The following is a 21,876-nucleotide window of genomic DNA, read 5'->3' on the forward strand; positions in this document are numbered from 1 at the left end:
ATCGGTAACTCTGGTGTCAGAACAGATTACGGGCCTGAACGGCTGAATCCCATCCCTGGCCCGGAAGACATCTGCTGGCAGCGAAGTTAATATCGGATCCCAATATTACTGTCAGGTTGAAAGGATTTCGGTTGTCGCAGCATCTGTGATAATGCTTGGAGGGTGGAGCTTTGCAGCAGCTTCAGGCCTTTTTTTAAAAAAATAAATAAATGTTACCGAGCCTTATGAATGGAAAGAGGATGGCTCTCAGTGATGAGGAAAAGATGCTGCTCCACTTTGTTCCCTCTAGAATTAGCTACAGCCTGCAACACTTCTGATGGGAGCCCCGTCTTTTCTCTGGGCGGCTGGCAAAGCAGCCTGTATGTTATTGCACAGTGGCCTCATTTTCCCCTTCCCCCCCAGTCAGAAGACTGTTCTGGTTCCAACAGCTTGGAGTAGGTTTGCCAGCCCCCTTCTGGGTGTGGGGATCCCCATCTCTAGGCTAATGATCAGCGTGCGAGGGAGGGCACTTAACAACAGCAGAGTGAGGCCTCGGCTGGTATTGCCAGCGATGCAGCAATGTCATATCTGCCATGTGCCGGAAGTGATGTCATTTTGTACCAGCACTGCAAAAAGAAGTGAAGTTATCAGCAATGGTGGCCTAAGCGTCCTTCCCAGTTTGGTGTAGTGGTTCAGTGTGCAGACTCGAATCTGGGAGAACCGGGTGTGATTCCCCACTCCTCCACATGCAGCTGCTGGTGTGACCTTGGGTCAGTCACAAGTTCTCGAAAGAGCTCTCCCAGCCCCACCTATCTCACAGGGTGTCTGTTGTGGGGAGAGGAGGGGAAAGGGGTTTGTAAGCCGCTCTGAGACTGGGCGGGGTATAAATCCAATCTCCTCCTCCTGCTCCCACTGCTGGTAAGTCCCCCCCCCCGGTTAGTTTCCATGGGGTTTCTGGCAACCCTAGCTTGGAGCAGGTTCAGTAGCTGGGTGCTGGAGCCAGTCTCACAGGTGACATGGGAGCAAGCTAACCATACAAGCTGGTTGGACCCGCAAGGCTCTCTGCTTAGCCCAGAGCTTAAGTATCCTGGAGACCAAAAGTCCAGGAGCGGTGGCGCAGGCAGTAAAGGGAGCCTGCAGGTTATCCATCTATGAACAGCCTTAAGGCTGTTTGAGTCCCACTGCGGCCGGGGTGAGCTCCCGGCCCTCGTCCTAGCTCCCGCCTACCCAGCGGTTCGAAAGCCAAGCAAATAGCTAAATGGGTACCTGCCTTAGGTGCAGGGGGGCACCCACCTTCCAGCGTTGTGGTGGCGAGGAGGAGTGGAGCGGTGGTGCCGGCGGCGGCAACGACGGCGGCGGAGCGATCCGATGAAAGAACATGGCAGCGATTTAACACCAAGCAGCAATTGTTCCAGGCGGGGATTGGCCCTGAGAAGCGACAACGTGGTGACGCTGCTTGGCCAGAGCCAATTGGGCAGAGGCCAGCGCAGGAAGTCGTCGCACAGTCGCAGACTATGGGAGCTTCCCCAGAAGGAGCCGCTGCGGAGCCCGCCGAGACAAGATTCCACCATAAGGAAAAAGAACACACACGCCGGCGGGGTGCCTGGTAGGCACCCACCTCCCTATATATATACATTGTATGTGGCCCTAGTTAGGAAATGTAAAATGCTTGTAAACTGCTCAGAGCCTCCGGGATTGAGCGGTATAGAAATTGAAAGTATAAATAAATATATAAATAAATAAAAGGCCCCCACCTGTCCCTGGGCGTCACCTGGCCAGGGCTTAATTGAACCCTGATTCTGCGAAGGAACTGCGTGCACTCAGGCAGTGGTCTAGCTCAGCTGCTGGAAGACGGGCTGCCACTCTGGCACTTCTTTGTCGCTGCATTGCCTCCTCTCATGCCCGTCATCTCTGTCGCTCTTGCTGGGCCGGAGGAGAACTTGAGGATCTGGTAGTCCAGGATCTGGCCGTACCTGGCAAGGAACTGGCTGCCCTAGATTCCGGCACGTTGGCCGTACTGCGTGGAGCTAAGCTCTCAGGCCCTTTGGCTGAGGCCTCTCAGGGGCTCTGGGGCTGGAGGGGGTCCAGTGGTGCCAGGTTTTCCCTGAGCCTCCTGTCCTTCCCTCAGAATGGTCTCCGGCTCTTCCCGGGCAAGATCACAGGACACTTTGCTCCTGCGCCAGCCCAGGAGGGCTCACGACCAATGCTCCCCTCTAAGCGGTGGAGTCTTGTGAGCAAAAATTCTGCTTTGTGAGCGACTGGCCATTCAAGTTTGTCAGCAAGCGATTTGGCTGCTGCATAAACTAGTTTGCCCTCTGGAGCCATCCTTCCTGAGCCAAGACAAAAATGTGTGAGGGGTAAAAATCTGTGAGCTAGCTCACACTGACTCAGCTTAGAGGGAACACTGCTCACGACAGAGACGGTGGAGACTCCCCTGGGTCCTAACGTCTGCCTGTCACTTCCATCTATTGGATTGGACCTGACTATGCCCTGTTTCTGGTCTTCCTGGAGGTACCTGCATGGCCACCGTGGGAAAGGAGATGCTAGAAAAGACGGAGCTTTGGCCTATTCCAGCAGCAATCGCCTGATCTTCTTACACTGTCTCCCAATGAAGGCCTTCTTATGAACATTTCTTGCTCACACATGGAGAATCTCCTTAGAGAGGGGGTGTGATTCAACTATCGATAGTATATAATTCTCTAGGGATGCCATGCCCGCAGATGACCCTGGGTTAAAATGGCAGCCTCTGCCCAATGGAAGAGCAGCGACCCCCACCTCTTCTTTCACCCAGCGGGACATCAACGAAGGTGTCGTGTGGTACAGGCACTCTGGATCCGAGACAGAGAGCGACTCCTTCCGCTTCCAGGTATGTAATGTCACTGCTAAATAGTGGGTTTAACACGGCAGAGGCGAAGGCAGAGTGATTTCAACAAGCAGCAGTTTATTGCATCGCAACAGGAACGCTTTACATGGGGCAACTGCCCTGACTATAAACACCAAAGCCACTCCCAGCCCCCATGCGATTGGTGAGTTCAAAAGGCCTCCAGGCTCCAGATTGGCTGGCTGCCCTCAGGGGCCAATCTGCAGGCAGGTTCCAGGATCCTGCCTGCCTTTGTTCTGGGCCTTCAAGCTCCAACTAGGTGGCCTGCCCAGACAAGCCGAGACATGCCTTCACACCAATGTTCCCTCTAAGCTGTGGAGTCTTGTGAGCAAAAATTCTACTTTGTGAGCTACAGACATTAAAGTTGTGAGTGAGCTATTTGGCTACTGCATAAATTAGTTTGTTCTGGAGCCATCCTTCCTGAGCGAAGACAAAAATGTGTGAGCCGGAGGCTAAAAAACTATGAGCTAGCTCACACTAACTCAGCTTAGCGGGAACACTGCTCCCCACTCTCCATCTAGGTGGCCAGCCAGACAAGTCCAGGCATGCCTCCTTATGTCCAGACATAACAGTCGCTGACCTGTAACTAGTGCCGTTTTGCTGGCTTAGTTACCGAGCCCAGGACCGCTGCATTCAAGATAAATGCCCTGTGTGGAAGCCACTTGTCAGGAATTGCATTATTCCCACACCTTGTTCATCATAAGGCTAGTTGTTTACAGTCTCCCTGCAGAGATGTAATCGTATAATGTTAAGTCAGGTCTCCTTCCCGGGAGGCAGAAATGAGAAATAGTCTCCCTCGAACGGCTCTCTCTTTCTCCCGCTTTCACCCGCACCCGCACAGAAACACACGCGCTGAGAACTAAGCTTTTTCAGTGTCTGCCTGCAATATTTTGTACATTTGGCTTACACTGTAGGAGCTATTGCTATAGCACTGGAGAAGCAATTAAGGTAATTTCTGAGGTAATTAACATAAGTGATAATGAGGAAGTGTTGAAGTGCCGGCTGTTGAACAAGCTAATCTTTAATTTAATTGCCGGGTTGCTGTCAGCTTGTGTGCATGTTGCACGAAATGTCGCACCTTCTTGGTGTGGCCGTAATGGTGTGGTCAGCTCTGCGGTGGCGGGGAGGGCTGGGGGAGGACGCCACGGCTAGCTGCGACCTATCCGAAAACGATAACCCGTCTGTCAGTGTCCCGCACAATGGATTGCCGCTGCCGAGGAAACGCGGACGAGCAGTTTTTGTTAGCGTTCTGGGAACCGTGTTTCCAGTGACCCCTAATAAAATGAACCCCACGAGTCAATTTATGTATTTATTATTTGCTTTGGGGGATTTTTTTATGTCGCCGTTTTCCCGGTTGATAAAAACTCTTGGCTGCTGTCCAGAAAACTGCAGGTGGACGGGCCTTTGGTTCCCCTCTGTGTGAGTTCAATGCTCCATGTTTACCAAGGAGTTCTGCTGCTGCAGTGTGCCCGAGTGTTTCCCTTTTGTAGAAGGAAGTGGGGAAGGCCCAAACCGGGTACAGGCACGTGTGCCGGAACTGCTGGAATTTGGCTGTGGTGTTGTTTTGTTTTTTGGCAGTAGCTTAGCACACAGCTTCTCAGACTTTCTGCCTATACGTTAGCACGTCTGGCTGTCTAGCTAGCCACCTACCTGGAGAGAGTGATTTAGAGGGGCAGAATTGGCAAGCCGGGAAAAGATTAAGCAATATCCCCAGTTGCACCTTCTAGAGGCAGCTTTTCAAGCTCAAAACATGTTGTCAGGTTAATTTACATGCCGTGCCTCAGAACCCAAGCGTGCATTGCCTAAAAATGTCTGTTGCCTTCCCGCTTTCCCTCGCACGCCGTGCAGGAACCACCAGAGGTGGATATACCTGTACTATTTTTCAACCTGTATCTCCACTCAAGGTGGACCAGGAGGCCAAAGGAGGCCTGGAAGACGGCCATCCTGTCACCACAGACCCCTGTCACTTGATAAAGGGCAGCAGAGCCAGCTGGAGAGAAAGGGGTGCCAGCCTCCAGGTGGGGCCTGGGGAATCTCCCGCTTTTGCAACTGATCCCCAGCCGCAAGAGATCAGCTCCCCTGGAGAAAATGGCTGCTATGAAGGGTGGACTCTATGGCATTGTGCTATGCTGAGGCCCCTCCCCTCCCCAAACCACGCCCTCTCCTGGCTCCATCCCCAAAGTCTCCAGGTATTTTCCAACCCAGACTTGGCAACCCTATGGAGAGAAGGGGGTGCCACCACACAAACACTGCCATGCCAGTTGGGTGTCGTGGTTAAGTGCGCGGACTCTAATCTGGGAGAACCAGGTTTGATTCCCCACTCCTCCACTTGCAGCTGCTGGATGACCTTAGGCAAGCCATAGCTCTGTCAGAGCTGTCCTTGAAAGAGCTGTCTTTGAAAAAGAGCAGAAGTTCACCGAAGCTCGAACTTTAAAGTGTTAAATACATTCATTATGGGAAGGATAATGCTTAAGGCAGAAAGTGATGTGATGGAGAGCATGGATCCCTGTCAATCAAAGACAGATTGTGCATGCCCATACTTCTGGTTTGGATAAGGGCCAAACCAGGACCAGGCCAAACCATCTTATTTCCCTTACATGGCTAGTAAGCGCAGGGATCCTGGTTTCAGTTAGTGAAACTGGGCGAGTAAGGAGGAAGCACGTTTCGGCTTGCATCCTCTGCTGGGGAGGGGCTGTGGCTCAGTGGCAGAACACCTGCTTTGCATGGAGAAGGTCCCAGGTTCAGTCCCTGCCATGTCCAGTTAAAAAGGACCAGGGCAGCAGGTGTTGTGAAAGACCTCTGCCCGAGACTCTGGAGAGCCGCTTCCAGTCTGAGTAGACAATACCGATCTTGGTGGACCAAGAACAATCCAGATGGGTAGCCCCGTTTGTCTGTCTGTAGCACTAGAAAAGAGCAAGAGCCCAGTAGCACCTGAAAGACTAACAGAATTTGTAGCGGGGCATGAGCTTTTGTGAGACAGAGGCCCCGGTCACATGGGAGGATTTGCCCCGCGAAGCGGACGGGATGAGGGCGCATCAAACGGGCACGATCAGATGCCAACATCTGGCAAGCGTTGCACCCCCGCCCCCAACCCGTTCCTTCCGGCCAAAAACGCGGATCAACTAGGGGAAATGTAGTACCTACCGGAAGATCCGCAGCAAGGCCGGGCGTGGGATCGCAGATGCGCCGGCAGCCTGTGTTATTCGAGGGACTGCCAGACTGTGCATGCGCGACTGCTGGACTGCGCATGCGCAGCAATACTCCAGCAGCCTCAGCTCGCCCGTCTTTGCCTCGCTTCCCCCGGCCATGTGATCGCGCCGGACAGAATATGTGTGGCGGCTCAGGGGAAGTGTCTGATCTCGATGCCGTGCTTTCCCTTGGTGCGGCTCTAAGAAGCCGCACTTCTTGCGCGGCATTTCCCGCCGGTGTGACCGGGACCACTGCTGGCTTCTTCATTTAGATCACGTTGGTTAGCCATCTTACTCCTGCTGTAGCCGTAGAAAAGAGCACGGATCGCTTCTTCAGTTCTGAAGAAGTGAGCAGTGAGTCAACAAAAGCTCATACCCTGCCACCAACGTTGTTAGTCTTTAAGGTGCCACTGGACTCTTGTGCTTTTCTATTGATGGACCAAAGGTCTGATTCAGTCTAAGGCAGCTTCATGTGTTCATGTGTTTCCCTTCCCCGTAATCAGAGCGGCACATGCACGAGATGTGCCCTTTACAGGAAAAAAAAATATCTGTGATTTTCAGTAGGTCTGTCTGTAGCGGCGTTGGCAACAACCTGAAGGCTGAAAAAATGTCCCATCCCTTCAGCAGAGGCTTTATGTTTGGCTAGGGACAGCTAAGGTTTTCATGACGAGGAGGTAAAGATAAAGAACATCACCTGGTAAATAATATCCCATTAGGCCTCCATCAAAGATACAAGGGGTTTTTCCCCCGTCCAGGTTATTGGCAATGCTTGTCTGTAGCCACGCGGAGTCTGCGTAGTGGGCCATCGAGATTGCTCCTGCCCAAATTAAATTAAGTCTCGAATCCAGCTCTTTGAGATAATGAGCCGGGTGTCTCCCTTTCTGTTTTCTGAGATTCTTTAATTGCCGATTAGAAGATCCAAATCTGGGGCTTTGAGTATTCCGTGTCCATACTCTGCCTCCGAGCGAAAATGCAGTAACTCTTGTCAATTCGCTAATTGCATATTAGAAAGGTGAGCCTTAATCAAACTATAATAGCGGGCCTGCCTCTGTGATTGGTGCTGGTGGCATTATCAATTAAAACGTTCTCAGAATTGGTGCCCCAAAGCCTCAAGATTATGATCTCCAATAAACCTGTGGTTTTAATTTATTTACACGTGCGTGCGGGAGTCATGGAAACAGCAACACCTGACTAACAGGCGTGATCAAAGCAGAGCTTATAAAAATTGATTGATCATAAAAATCAATCTGTATACCTATAATAATAATTAAATGCCATGAAGTCGCAGCTGACTTATGGCGACTCCTCAAGGGGTTTTTAAGCAAGATATGCAGAGGTGGTTTCCTACTGCCTTCCTCTGCATACCAGTCAGGATCTTTCTTGGCGGTCTCCCATCCACACACTGGACAATGACCAACATTGCTTAACTTCCAAGCTTTGATGAGCTCAGTCTAGTCATGGCTATTCAGGCTGTGTGTGTGCGTGCGTGCACGTGTGTATGTACACATACGCCATTAAATAGATTAGAGAATTATTGGCTCTATAATCCGACAATAAGCCAAGAGGCATATAAAATTAACACCATAATTTATGATGGAAGCAAAGCATTATGGGAGTAAGGTCAAGTATTGTGTGGCTGAATCCTATCTGCATTTACTCTCATTGCCCGCAGGGCTCTTTTTGTAGAAAAAGCCCAGCAGGAACTCATTAGCATAATAGGCCACACCAAACAGCAGGAACCCATTAGCATATTAGACCACACCCCTGACAGCACATCTCATTGGCATATTAGGCCACTCCCCCATGTTCCCAGAAGTGTGATCATCCAGCCACACCCACCTTTTGATTCTTATTCTGTTTACCTTGTTTGTCGCAAACCCAGGGCTTTTTTTATAGCAGGAACTCGGTTGCATGTTAGGCCACACACCCCTAATGTAGCCAATCCTAATGAGTTCGTGCTGTTGGGTGTGGCCTGTTATGCTAATGAGTTCCTGCTGGGCGTGGCCAACTTGGGAGCCAGCCGGAACTCCGTTCCTGTGCGTTCCTGCCCAAAAATAGCCCTGCTCATTGGGTTCAGTGGAGCTTACTTCCAAGGAAGCGTGACTGAGCTTACAACCTTAATGTACACAGGGAAAGGTAACGAACAGAATTTAGCACGTGCATATATTAGCCAAATCGGCATTGCCATGAGCAGTTAGCAAAGTCCTGTAGCAAAGTTAGGAACAAAGAGAAATTGCTGGTCATCTGTAGCTATTAGGGTTGTTGTCTCTGGGTAAGGAAATGCCTGGAGATTGGGGAGGGTTGTGAAGCCAGTCTCACTATAAGTGTGACCAAAGTCTGAGGACGTGAGAGACCTCAGTGGGGTATAATGCAGTAGAGTCCACACTACAAAGCAGCCGTTTTCTCCAGGGGAACTGGTCTCTGTAGTCTGCATGTAGGAAGCATTTAGTAGCTGTAAGAACTCCACATAGAGATTTGTCCACGGATAAAAAGTTTTTGAGCCTATTGAAGGGCTAGTCCCAGATAGTACACTGCATAGCAACATAGAGAATGTTCTGTTCATCTGCAGAATAGGATTCAAACACATAATGGTTGCTGGTAATCACTTCCGATGGAAGTTTTCCGTCGAAACGAAGTTGAAGCCGGACTCTTCGTAATTTGTTGATACTGTTGGACTGTGAATTGTTGGAAAACTGTTGACACTGTGGACTGTTGGTTTGTAATATTGTATTTTATAAATGTATTTCCATTTGCACACCTGATGCTGTTTACTATTCTAATACATATTTTTTTGCATATGATAGCGACTTTCCCAGATTGTGTTTTTTTGATTTCTCTACACTGGGAGGTTTCTGCTGTGCTGTCATCCTCCAGGTAGGGCCTGGATATCTCTGGCATTACAGTGGATCTCCAGATGAAAGAGATCAGTTCCTCTGAAGATAATGGCTGCTTTGTCCTCTGGACTCTGTGGCATTGCGTCCCGCTGAGGTCCCTTCTCTCCCCAAACCCCGCCCTCCACAGGTTCTACCTTGAAAATCTCTAGGTATTTCCCAACCCTGAGCTGGCAACCCTAAACCCAGGAGGCTGGCAACGCTAGCAGACATAACACCACAACCATGTATTTGTTAATAAATAAGGCTACCAGTTGCGGAGCTGCAGTGGCTCAAGTGGTTAAGACGCTGAACTGCAGGCTGTGGAAGGTCAGTAGTTCAGCAGTTCGAGACCTGGGTGCTGCATGATGGAGTGAGCTCCCGTCTCTAGTTCCAGCTCCTGCCAACCTAGCAGTTCGAAAGCAAGAAATTGCAAGTAGATAAATAGGGACCACTTCGGTGGGAAGGTAACAGCGTTCCTTGCGCCTTGGTGTTTAGTCATGCCGGCCACATGACCATGGAAACGTCTTCGGACAGCGCTGGCTCTTTGGCTTTGAAACGGAGATGAGCACCGCAACCCTAGAGTCGGACTTGACTGGCTTTCGAGCAAGGGAACCTTTACCTTTTAAGGCTACCGGTTGGTGTATTTTTATGTGCGCTGCACGGAGTGTTTAACTCGAAGGAAGAGATGCCGAGAATATTTTCCAAAGGCACCTTTCAGAGGTGCACAGATTGAGCGTCATCTGTTCGGAAAGTAGACACTGCACGATAAAACTAAGCAAGCAGGTATGTCTGTGCAGGGTTCTCATTGCCTCGTGCTCGTTTGTGTGATGTCACATTTCCAGGTGTCCAGCACCGCCGTTCCGCAAGCCCATCTGGAGACCCATCTGCTCAACATTGCTGTTCTTCCGCATACCTCTGAGTCACCTCAGCTGTCCCTTGGCTCTTCTCTCCATATGACTGTAAGTCCAGTCCAAAAGCAGTGAGTAACAGGAATATGCAGCGATGCGCTCTTCCAAGCTGATTGACATCAGTGGGCAGAAGGATGAAACTCCGTTTAGGTCCACCCAAAACACACACATGTTCCTAAGGCTGGGGTTTTATTTATTTAGAAAATATGCAATCTGTCTCTCCCAAGACCTGCTCACAAAGGAAAGAATAAAAACAGCCCTAAAATCATTAAAATGAACAAACAATTAAAACCCAGCCATAACAAAGCAGCCAGAGCATTTATTTATTTATTTATTTATTGGCTGTCTTTCTCACAGAAACCGAAGGCAGATTACCCAGTCCTAAAACACAATGCAGCAAGCAGCAGGGATGGGCACGGACCACTTTTTTGCACTTCGGTTCGTGGTTCGTGGCTGAACCATGAACCAAACCATGAACCTACACGCTGGTTCATGAGCCGTTTAAAGTTTAAACAGTTTAAAAAGCAGGAGGGAGCAGAAAGCAAGGATTTAAATTCTCCCAAGCCATTTAACTCTCCGGTTCGTCCCCCCCCCCCCCAAAACAGGGGGGGGGAGGAGGGTTTAAATTGCTGGGAGCCATTTAAACCTAACAGCTGAGCAGCAGACCCCTCTGTTCAGCTGTTAGGTTTAAATGGCTTCCAGCCATTTAACACTCTGGTTTTGCTCCCCACCGCTTTGAAGTGAGGGGGGGGGAGCAAAACTAGGGGTGTGCAGTCAGCTCCCCACTGGACAAGTAAATGGTGATAAATTCATTAGGAGTAATATATCTGTCGCCAGTGCATTCATTCTGTACACTGGCATAGTTCAGATGTAACATAAGTGAATGTGTCTTTTAGCTGCATTCTTGTTCCCCCTTCCCCCATCTTCTACCACCTATCCTTTCTACTAGGTAATTCCCCCAAGGTTCTTTCTTAAATCTTGAAAACACGGCAGCCTTTTGAACATAGATAAATTGTGCCGGAGCCCCCATTTGGAGCACGATACGACAACCTTCCTTTTACAGAATGAAAACCGTGAAAGACGTGTTGATTGCTTAGAACATTGCTGGATTTTTACAGCTAATTGCTTGCGAAGGAGTTTAGAATTTTAAAAAACTTTTTTTAATTTTCCTTTCTAAATTTAACAATATAAGCAATAAATGAACAAAGGAACCTAAATATCCATTCCCCTGCCTCCTCCTCCCACCCCATTAAGAATTTAAAGACATGCTGTTGTGTGCTGATGGGATTTGCCATGTCTTGGGTAGACGTAAAGGGACCATGTCGCTCAATCTCTTCTTTACAACGGGCGCCGGGTTCATCCTGCATCGGCATAATCCTGTCTATGAAATTTGTTTCTAAGGCCTTAGAATTAGATTAGTTTCTGCACTAAGAAGCCGCTCAGCACTAAGTCCCTCCATAGCAATAAATCAGTTTGAATGACTTATGCAGAACAGTCAAGTGAAGTTTTCGCCTTTGTCCTGGTGTGTTCACACAATTTTCACATGACAGTTTTTTTAGTCACTCATTTCCTGTACTGGCATATAACTCCACAGCTAAGTGCAGGTGTTTGTCACTGGGTCTGAAAGTCCGGGCTTCTGTCAGGTCCTCGAGTAACCACTCTGTACGCAATAGCCCTTGATCAGGTTTATTGGTAAAATATGGCTTCTGGTCAGGTGAACACCTTTGCCAGAACTAACGATCAATAGCCCAGGGATGGATAGTGGGGAACAGGTTCCGCCCATCAGACACACGTCACACTCATTCAAGCTACTACAGGTCATGAGACCAGAGGGAGGGGTCCAAGCATCACTTGGTCCAAACATCCAAATCCAAAAAACAAAAGTGATTCAGGGCATGGACGCCCTAGTATCGCTTGCTACATTATTGACATCCCTGTGGTCACCCCAAGCAAACATTCTAGATGCTCCCGCAAGTGACAAGCTCCCCCCCCCCCAACAAATCTGACAGGATAACTAACCATTATGCACAACTGCACATATTAGAATGACCAGGGCTTTTTTTGTAGAAAAAGCCCAGCAGGAACTCATTAGCATAATAGGCCACACCCAACAACAGAAACTCATTAGCATATTAGGCCACACCCTGACAGCACAGCTCATTAGCACATTAGGCTGCACCCCCATGTTACCAGAAGTGTGGTCATCCAGCCACACCCACCTTTTGCTTCTTATTCTGTTTACCCTGTTTGTTGTCAAAACCCAGGGCTTTTTTGTAGCAGGAACTCCTTTGCATGTTAGGCCACACCCCTAATGTAGCCAATCCTAATGAGTTTGTGCTGTTGGGTGTGGCCTATTATGCTAATGAGTTCCTGCTGGGCGTGGCCAACTCGGGAGCCAGCCGGAACTCCGTTCCTGTGCGTTCCTGCCCCAAAATAGCCCTGAGAATGAAATTTTTTTAAATTTGAAAAGCAGCCTTTACAGAATACAATTTGAAGCAGCGAAGCAATGGCGGGGTGAGTTGGGGAGCAGTTGTGGCGCAATGCTGGAGCCTCTGCTTGGCACGCAAAAGGTCCCAGGTTCAATCCCCGGCATCTACAGTTAAAAGGATCAGGTAGGAGGTGGTGTGGAAGACCTCTGCTTAAGACCCTGGAGAGCCACTGCCAGTCTGAGTAGACAATACTGACCAAGGATATGATTCAGTACAAGGCAGCTTCATGTGCTCATGAGGTCCCCTTTCTCTGCGTACTGTCTCACTCCATCAAATCTCTCCTCTCTGTTCCTTTCCCATCCCGCTTTTAAATTCTAAATGTGTGGGAGACCATATTGTGACTTCACATGGGGAGCAGCAGCTGCAGGGCTTTTTAGGAAGTGGAAATGGCAAGTGGTGAAAAGGTTAAGCAACTCCCCATAACACTTCTTGGTTTCCAATTAGACCCTCTGGAAACTGTCCAAATATGGCCTAAGAGCTAAAGCGTGAACTGTAGAAAAAAACGTCTGCGTTTTCCCTCCTACGTTGTATAGTAATCACTAGCATCAGATATGCGGTCGCCTTTTGCTTAATTTGATGTTTTCACGCTTATTTTTAGTCCGGACTTTATCACCATTTGCTTGTTTGAATGTTTATTCTGCCCGTTCCTCCGAGGAACTCAGAAGGGCTTGCTCATTCCCTTTCCCACAACAATTCTGTGAGACAGGATTAGAGTGACTGGCCCAAGGATATACCTAGAGAGTTTTATGGCAGAGGGGGACTTGAACTTAGGCTCTCCTGTGTTGCAATGTGACACTTTTAACCTCTTTACCATACTCACTGTCATGAGAACAAGTGCAGTGAATGTAATTTACACATCCTGGGGTTATTTGCAAAAGGGTTCCCCTTATGATAAAGGTGGCAGGTGGAAGGAGACAGAAGCTCTGAGTGAATGAACACAAGTGGGGTGGATTCATTCATAAGAACATAAGAGAAGCCAACGTTGGATCAGGCCAGTGGCCCATCCAGTCCAACACTCTGTGTCACACAGTGGCCAAAAAATACCGGGTGCCATCAGGAGGTCCACCAGTGGGACCAGGACACTAGGAGCCCTCCCACTGTTTTGTTGTTGTTGTTCAGTCGCACAGTTGAGTCCGACTCTTTACGACCCCATGGACCAGCTCCCGCCAGGCCTTCCGGTCTTCCGCCGTCCTCTGAAGTTTGCTCAACTGCATGTTCGTTGCATCGATGACACTGTCTAACCATCTCATCCTTTGCCGTCCCCGTCTTCTGTGACCTTCAATCTTTCCCAGCATCAGGGTCTTCTCCAGTGAGTGCTCCCTTCTCATTTGGTGGCCAAAGTATTTGAGCTTCAGTTTCATTATCCGGCCTCCCACTGTTACCCCCCCCACCCCCAAGCACCAAGAATACAGAGCATCCCTTGCCCCAGACTGAGAGTTCCTGTCTATACCTTGTGGCTCATAGCCACTGAGGGAGGGACCTCTGCTCCACATGATTCATTCATTCGTTCGTAATCTCATAGTCCTTTGCACAGAAAGCCCCTTTTCAGTTTCATGATGATTGACACACGTGGAGGACATTTGTAAGACTACATTGTAAGCATACAGTTTTCAGAAACGCCATTTTCAGCAATGATCTCTTTTTTTAAAAAGTCATTCAGATTTTTCTGATACTTTTACCTGGCATGCTGCATGGTGCTTGGTAATTAACAGTACGCATCAAATCTGGGAAACATTTTATGTCACAGGAACTTTTGAAAGCTAGCCCTCTCCTCTTAATTCGTCTGTTACATTCCCTGGGCAATTCCACCATGTGTCTCAGTCTATCTGCAAAAGTAAATGAGGCGGAGATCACTCTTTTCTGCCCCGCAGTAAAATCCGAATTGTAGGCTCATGTAGTCTCAATTTGCCTTGAAGCTGTGGAGAGAAGAGAAGGGGATTTAACCCTTCAACCTCCACTCGGTTTTGCTAACCATATCGTCTTCCTATATCAGTGGTAAATGGGAAAACGGATTAAAGGGTGCCATTTTTTCCTTTTAAAATGCTAGTAGAAAGCAGGGAAACTGGTCTCAGTTATCAAATCTGCATGTACGATGAAGGATTAAACCCCTCACTTCGTCTCCCCATGGCTCCAGTTCAAACTGAGGCTGCACGAACCTGCAATTTCCTTTTCATGGATGAAGGGAGACGTGTGATCTTCGTTGCATCTGTTTGAGCCCTTGGTGTCCACTGTATCATCTCTCTATTTCTTTCAGGCTTTGGAAGACCGTGTGACCACCTTAGAACCCTTTCATCTTTCTTTTGTCGACTCAGAGAGTCCCAGTGAGAAAATCGTGTTCAATGTGACTGTTCCTCTGCCTCCAACGCAAGGCAAGATACTTACTAAATCAGATTAATAATGAAATCACTTGTGCCCATAAAGCACAGAAGGGCCAAAATGTGATTGTAAACTAACTTCTTGCATGACCATAGACCGGGGGGGGGGTCCCCAACCTTTTGAGCCTGTGGGCGCCTTTGGAATTCTGACACAGCGAGGTGGGCACAGCTACAAAATGGCTGCCGCCAAATGGCTCCTGCACCAGGGGGAGCCAGCCACAAAATGGCCGCCGCAGTTGACCTTCAGTCACATGGTGAAGATCCTTGTGCTGTGGAGGCAGCTGCCGCCAAAGCAAAGTTTGTAAAGATCTGCACAGCTAATCAAATTTCCAATGGCCAGTCAAAAGTCTTGCTGGGCAACAGCTGTATGCTGTGTGTTTAACATGAAACTCTCTATGTTGGCAGGTATTTTGGAACATAGGGACAAGCCGTTGTCCCCAGTAAAGTACTTCACACAGGCTGACATCAACCATGGCAAGATTGTGTACCGCCCACCCTCTGCAGCTCCACATCTTAGAGAGATGATGGAGTTCTCCTTTGCTGGTAAGAAACTGGACTAGTGCTGTCCTTCCTGAGCTGTACTACTGTGTTTCCCCGAAAATAAGACACTGTCTTATATTTATTTTTTCTCAAGAAGACACACTAGGGCTTATACCACAAATGCATAAAAATCCTGCTAGGGCTTATTTTTGGGGTAGGTCTTATTTTCGGGGAAACAGGGTAGGATTTTGGGCGCCCCCCACAGTAGGATGCCCAAGCCACCCATCTGTGTTGCAGGGAGGTGGGAAGATGGCACCTGCCCTCCTTGTTCCCTGGTAACAGGGCACAGAGGTGCCTACCCTCTTCATCCTCTGGTAGCAGGGTGAGCTGGGTGCCTGCCTTCCCCTCCCCTTGTGCCCACCTCCTCACCCCTCCCTCTACTACCACAGTCAGGTGAGGTGTGATAGAGGGAACGAGGAAGACGGCTTGTCCTGCCCTGCCCTGATGGAGGTAGGGAAGGAGAGAGCAGTGTCCCTGCCGGCCATCGAGGGAGAGCAGGGGTGCCTCCAGGGCAGACCCCGATGCCATGGCCGGGTAGCTGAATGGTTGGTGAGTTAGTGTGAGTTAGTGTGAGCTAGCTCATAGTTTTTTAGCCTCTGGCTCACACATTTTCGTCTTCGCTCAGGAGGGATGGCTCCAGAGCAAACTAATTTATACAGTAGCCAAATCACCTGCTCACAACTTTAATGCTGGTAGCTCACAAAGTAGAATTTTTGCTCACAGGACTCCACAGCTTAGAGGGAGCATTGCTTGGGCACCCCTCCACCACTCGACCTTTGGCACATCTGGCACACTAGGCATTCACCTAGTATGTAGCAGAGAAACTGTGTATATGTATGTGGGGTGTGTGCTTAACTTTCCTCCTGCCCACTGCCATACCGGCCCGTAGCCAGGATTTTGTGGCTTGTGGGGCAATTTTTTTTTCTGGTGGGGCTGAAGTTTTCAGTGCAGAAAGAAAAACCAGGATTCTGAGGATTCTACATAGGTGGTCTTAACTATTTAGCCAATAGAAAGCTGCAACCAGGATAGATCTCTAAATTGCAAGCTGTCACACCACTTTAGATGACAGTTCTCAGCTGTTGCAAGTTAATCACTTCTGCCCGCCTAAGCAACAGTTCTGATAACAAGCTGGCAGGTGGTGGTGATGACTTCGGTAGTCCAGAAAGCTAACACTTAGGCAAGAAAACTCGCTTAGAGGAGACCAGTTTCTTGACGCAGAGTTAGAAGGGATCCTAGAGGTCACCTACTCCAACCCCCTTGCTCAGTGCAGGAATTAGTCAACTACAGCACCCCATGCTGCTTAAAGGAGCGCACGCCTTTCTAAAAAAGCTTTTAAATTATTGAAAAAACATTTACAGGAGAAATACTTGTCGGGCTGTGCCTTTCAGAAAGGGGGCAAAGCTCCCCAAAAGCCGCACCGTAGCTACAGGCCTGCTGCCTTAGCACTCTAAACCGATCACCGAATAGCTTCCCTTCCTCACCACTAGAGGGAGGGGCTTTAGTGCAGTGGAAGAGCCTCTGCTTTGTAGGCTGGAGGTCCCAAGTTCAATTCCCAGCATGTCCAGTTAAACAGATCAGACAGAGGGTGACCTATACCCACAGTCCTGGAGAGCTGATCCGATTCAGTGTAAGGCAGCTTTCCATGTGTTCATGTGTGACGGACTGCTGGTGAGGTTTCACGTAGATGGCCTACCCTCTGAATTGTGCTTGGAATCCTATTGTGGGAAGCGTTTGTGGGAGAATAATTTGGGATGAAGAGGAGGTGAGCTAGAAAGGGCGACGTTGTGTCCCCGTCCCGTCCCCCGACCACTGCAGCTTTATTTCTCCAAACAATTCATGCATGTCTTATTGGTCTCCAAGGTGCTACTAGAGAACCATTTTGGTGTAGTAGTTAAGTGTGCGGACTCTAATCTGGGAGAACCAGGTTTGATTCCCCCCTCCTCCACTTGCACCTGGCTGGATGGCCTTGGGCAAGCCGTAGCTCTGATAAGAGCTGTTCTCTCGAGGGCAGTTCTCTCAGAGCTCTCTCAGCCCCACCTTCCTCACAGGGTGTCTGTTGTGGGGAGGGGAAGGGAAAGGAGTTTGTGAGCCGCTCTGAGACTCCTCTGGGTAGTGAAGGGTGGGATATAAATCCAATCTCTTCTTCTTCTACTAGAATCTAGCTCTTGCACTGCAGACCCATGTTCCCTCTAACCTGAGTTAGTGTGAGCTAGCTCACCATTTTTTAGCTTCAAGTCACAGATTTTTGTCTTAGCTCAGGAAGGATGGCTCCAGAGCAGACTAATGTACGCAGGAGCCAAATCGCCTCGCTCACAACTTTCATGCCAGTAGCTCACAAGTTAGAATTTTTGCTTACAAGACTCCACAGCTTAGAGGGAGCATTGCTGCAGGCCACCCTGGCTACCCTCCTGAAAGTTTGATCCAATCAGTAAAGACCAGTGGGCTGAATGGTGAATTTATACATGAAGAAGAAGAAGAAGATATTGGATTTATACCCCGCCCTTCACTACCCGAAGGAGTCTCAGAGCGGCTCACAAACTCCTTTCCCTTCCCCTCCCCACCACAGACATCCTGTGAGGTAAAAGAAGAAGAGATTGGATTCATACCCCGCCCTTCACTACCCAAAGGCATCTCAGAGCGGCTTGCAAACTCCTTCCCTTTCCCCTCCCCACAACAGACACCCTGTGAGCAACGCTCCCTCCAAGCTGTGGAGTCTTGTGAGCAAAAATTCTACTTTGTGAGCTACTGGCATTAAAGTGGTGAGCGAGCAGTTTGGCTACTGCATAAATTAGTTTGCTCCGGAGCCATCCTTCCTGAGCTAAGACAGAAATCTGTGAGCCAGAGGCTAAAAAGCTGTGAGCTAGCTCACACTAACTCAGCTTAGAGGGAACACTGCCTGTGAGGTAGGTGGGGCTGAGAGAGCTCTGAGAGAACTGTCCTTGAGAGAACAGCTCTGACAGAACTACGGCTTGCGCAAGGTCGTCCATCAGCTGCAAGTGGAGGAGTAGGGAATCAAACCCGGTTCTCCCGGATTAGAGTCCGCGCACTTAACCACTACACCAAACTGGCTCTCAAGAAGAAATAGATCCAACCCCTCCCCACCCCCCAGATGGACTATTCTGCAATGTCATGTGATCCAGTATCATTTTTGGCCTAGCTAACTTCTTGAAACTGTAGTGAGGATAAAGTGATATGAAGATGTGTTGTGACTTTGCCCTTCTAACAAAGCTGGAAAGTAAAGCTCACCTCGGAACAAAGGTTCTGGGCAATCAATATCTCACGAAACGAGCCCTGGGTTGGCCCTGCGTTCGATGGCAGAGTAGGTGCTTTGTGTAAATATGCTGAGTATGAGGGATTGGGTCATAGCCCTGAGCTCCTTCTCATGCAGCTTTGTTAGGCCGAAAGCCCCTCCCGTCTTCACTCCGATGAGCTCATTATCCATCCTCTCCCGGTGATCTATGGCGTTTCTGATGATATACGCAGTCTCTTGTTTGTTGAACCGCTGTGTTCCAAGGCAGCGAAATCTAAAAGCAATTATATCACTAAATCACTGGATTTTACCAGGGCATAAATATCAGCTCATGAAATTCTCTGGCATACGATCAAATAATTTGTACATTAGGGCATTACTCCCTTGGGTTTATGACAATGCAAACAGCTGCCATTTTTTAAAAGTATGAAGCGAATGGGGGGGGGGGAGCAGTTCTCCCAACAGACCTGCGAAATAAGAAAATGGCTCTTGTTGTCAGTTTACTGATGAGGAAAAATGAGACCAGCTGGCACAAAATGTGCAGGGAGACCAATCCTCTGGAAACCCATTTGTGCAGGCCACATTGAAAGTAACTGTATTAATGAGAGACCCAGAGTGGGTTACAATGTTCTGCTTTTCTCCGTTTTATCCTCACAAACAACCCTGTGGGATAAGTTAGGCTGAGAGTGTGTGACTGGCCCAAGGTCACCCAGCGAGCTTTCAAGGTGGAGTTGGGGATTCAGACCTGGATCTCCCATATCCTAATCCAGTGCTGTGTGCCGCCCCCGCGGCTCGCGGGGGGGGGGGGGGGGGGAGCACGGCCAAAGCGCGGCTTTTCTGACCCGCAGCAAAATAGACACGCAGCGGCGGGATCAGACAGATCCCCCGAGCCACCGCGCAGTTGCTCCCCGGCACGATCAGATGCTGGGGGAGAAGCCACGGGACGGAGAGTGAGGCAGCTGGCTGCGCATGTGCGCGCATGCGCAGTTTGGCCGGAAGCCTCGAACGCTGCAGAAGACAGGCACGCCGGAGATCCCACGGCCGCCCTTGCTGTGGAGCTTCAGGTAGGTACTGCTCTTTTCTAGGTTCTTTTTTGCTGCGCGTTTCCCCCCGGAAAGGACAGATTGGGGACAGGTGCGCTCCGCTTCCCAGATGTTGCGGTGTGATCGCGCCCGTTTGATGCGCCCCCGATCTGTCCCTCTTGCGGGGCAAAACCTCTCGTGTGACTGGGGCCACTACATCACACTGGTTCTCAGTGGCAGTGTCTTGAGAGTGTACCCACTGAGCTGTGGCTCAGTGGAAGAGCCTCTGTTTTGCATGCAGAAGGTCCCAGGTTCAGTCCAGCATATCTAGTTGAAAAGACCTAGTAGGAGGTGATGTGAAAGACCTCTATCTGAGACCCTGGAGAGCTATTGAGGGGGTTGTGGCTCAGTGGAAGAGCCTCTGCTTGGCATGCAGAAGGTCCCAGGTTCAGTCCAGCATATCTAGTTGAAAAGACCTAGTAGGAGGTGATGTGAAAGACCTCTATCTGAGACCCTGGAGAGCTATTGAGGGGGTTGTGGCTCAGTGGAAGAGCCTCTGCTTGGCATGCAGAAGGTCCCAAGTTCAATCCCCAGCATCTCCAGTGCAAAAGATCAGGTAGTGGGTAATAAGAAGGACCTCAGCCTGAGACCCTGGAGAGGTGCTGCCAGTCTGAGTAGACAATACTGACCTTGATGGACCGAGGGTCTGATTCGGTTGACTGATGAACCAGTAGTCTGATTCACGTTGGCACTCGTTTGCTGGAATTCAGCCGAATGGAAGCAGATTTGTTTTCATCTGTTTTAAAGATTTAAAAATATTATTATCAGCCCTGCATATGGGGAGAACGACAAATTAAAATAAATGGGCATTCCGGAGCCCATTTGCATCCCAGAGCTGGGTTTTGAGTGTAGGACTTTATTCTAATGCTGTCTGTGAGCACCGCTGAGGGTGAAATTATACGTGAAGCTGGAGAGCCATGGTTTAGGATATCCCACCTTTTAATTTTTTAAAAATAGCATCCTCACATTGCTGCTTGGAAGATCGGGGAAGCATCATTTGTAGAAGAGGTGTTTTCCTTCATACTGTCTACCAATGTCAATCACAACCCTGCACCTGAGAGCCAGTTTGGTGTAGTGGTTAAGTGCACAGACTCTAATCTGGGAGAACCGGGTTTGATTCCCCACTCCTCAACATGCAGCTGCTGGTGTGACCTTGGGTCAGTCACAAGTTCTTTCAGAGCTGTTCTCTCATGAGCAGTCCTCAAAAGAGTTCTCTCAGCCCCACCTACCTCACAGGGTGTCTGTTGTGGGGAGGAGAAGGGAAAGGAGTTTGTAAGCCACTCTGAGACTCCTTCGGGTAGTGAAGGGTGGGGTATAAATCCAATCTCTTCTTTCTCTTCTTTTCATCTCCCCTACCTCCCAAAGAAAAGTAGTTTGCAGGTGAATCTGTGTCTGGGAAATGCGATTTAAACTGGGGAAGAGGCATGGAAGAAAAGGGTTAAACATCTCTTCCAGAGAAACTCTCCCAAAGCAAACATTTTTTTTTTTTTAAACGCACCACAGGACACTCTAATCATTAAGCTCCTACATCATGTTTGATTTGACATTTAGTTGAGAAGGCTTGAGTCTTTCTGGTGGGAGCACACTGAAAAAGGAGCCCTGTGCTAAATAATGATTCAACCAAAATATCCCTGCATTGACCTTACCTACTCCACATATAACTAAGACCGGTGTTTTGGATCTAAGCCCATTAAAGCTACCTCAGTCTACTGAGGCTTAACTGGTATGTGGATCAAACCAGTTAATAATCTCCTTCCCCCCACACACACACTGAAACTCTTTGTGTTTTGATTCCTTTTAGGTCTTCCAGAGTCCATCAGCTTCCGTTTTACAGGTACATCACTTACCTGTTGTCAAAGCCATGTGGTTTTATCTTGTCCCTGCTTGCTTTCTTCTTTACTGGCTTACGGCACTTGGTGGCCCCAGGGCAGAAGTGGTATGTTCGGTGGTAGACTGGGAAACTGCAAACAGTTGCACAACTGAGATGTGGAAGGAGCAAGTGCAAGGGGAAAGTGGTGCTTAACTCTCCCTCTGTCTGCTTCTTCTCCCCATAAATCCCCTCCCTCGGCTGTGTTATGTATGTATTTATTTATTTATTAAATACCTTTAGTAGATACCTTTCTACCTAATAGGAACAAAGTGGCTTTCAGTGTAAATAGTAATTTAAAACTCTGGTAGGCAGAAGAATTAATCAGATACTGTTAGGAATAAAACTGTCTTCAGCGGCCTTGTAAAGATGAAGCGTGAGGGGACCAGGCGCACCTCCCTTGGGAGGTTGTTCTGTAACCAGTGTTATTTTTGGGCAGGAATG

General features: G+C 49.0%; 1 protein-coding gene across 1 annotated transcript in view; it reads left to right on the forward strand.

Moving 5' to 3' along the window:
• Positions 1-21,876, forward strand: part of FRAS1 (Fraser extracellular matrix complex subunit 1) — a gene marked incomplete at its 5' end in the record, with an annotated part of 267,939 nt that overhangs the window by 140,960 nt on the left and 105,103 nt on the right. Inside the window, 6 exons of the mRNA XM_015407524.1 lie at positions 585-596; positions 2,683-2,845; positions 9,764-9,880; positions 14,573-14,687; positions 15,099-15,236; positions 21,367-21,399. Coding sequence (XP_015263010.1) covers positions 585-596; positions 2,683-2,845; positions 9,764-9,880; positions 14,573-14,687; positions 15,099-15,236; positions 21,367-21,399 — 578 coding nt within the window. The remainder of the gene's footprint in view (positions 1-584; positions 597-2,682; positions 2,846-9,763; positions 9,881-14,572; positions 14,688-15,098; positions 15,237-21,366; positions 21,400-21,876) is intronic.

The sequence above is a fragment of the Gekko japonicus genome, unplaced genomic scaffold (genome assembly GCF_001447785.1).
Source record: "Gekko japonicus isolate JY-2015 unplaced genomic scaffold, Gekko_japonicus_V1.1 scaffold926, whole genome shotgun sequence".
NCBI classification, from domain to species: Eukaryota; Metazoa; Chordata; class Lepidosauria; order Squamata; family Gekkonidae; genus Gekko; species Gekko japonicus.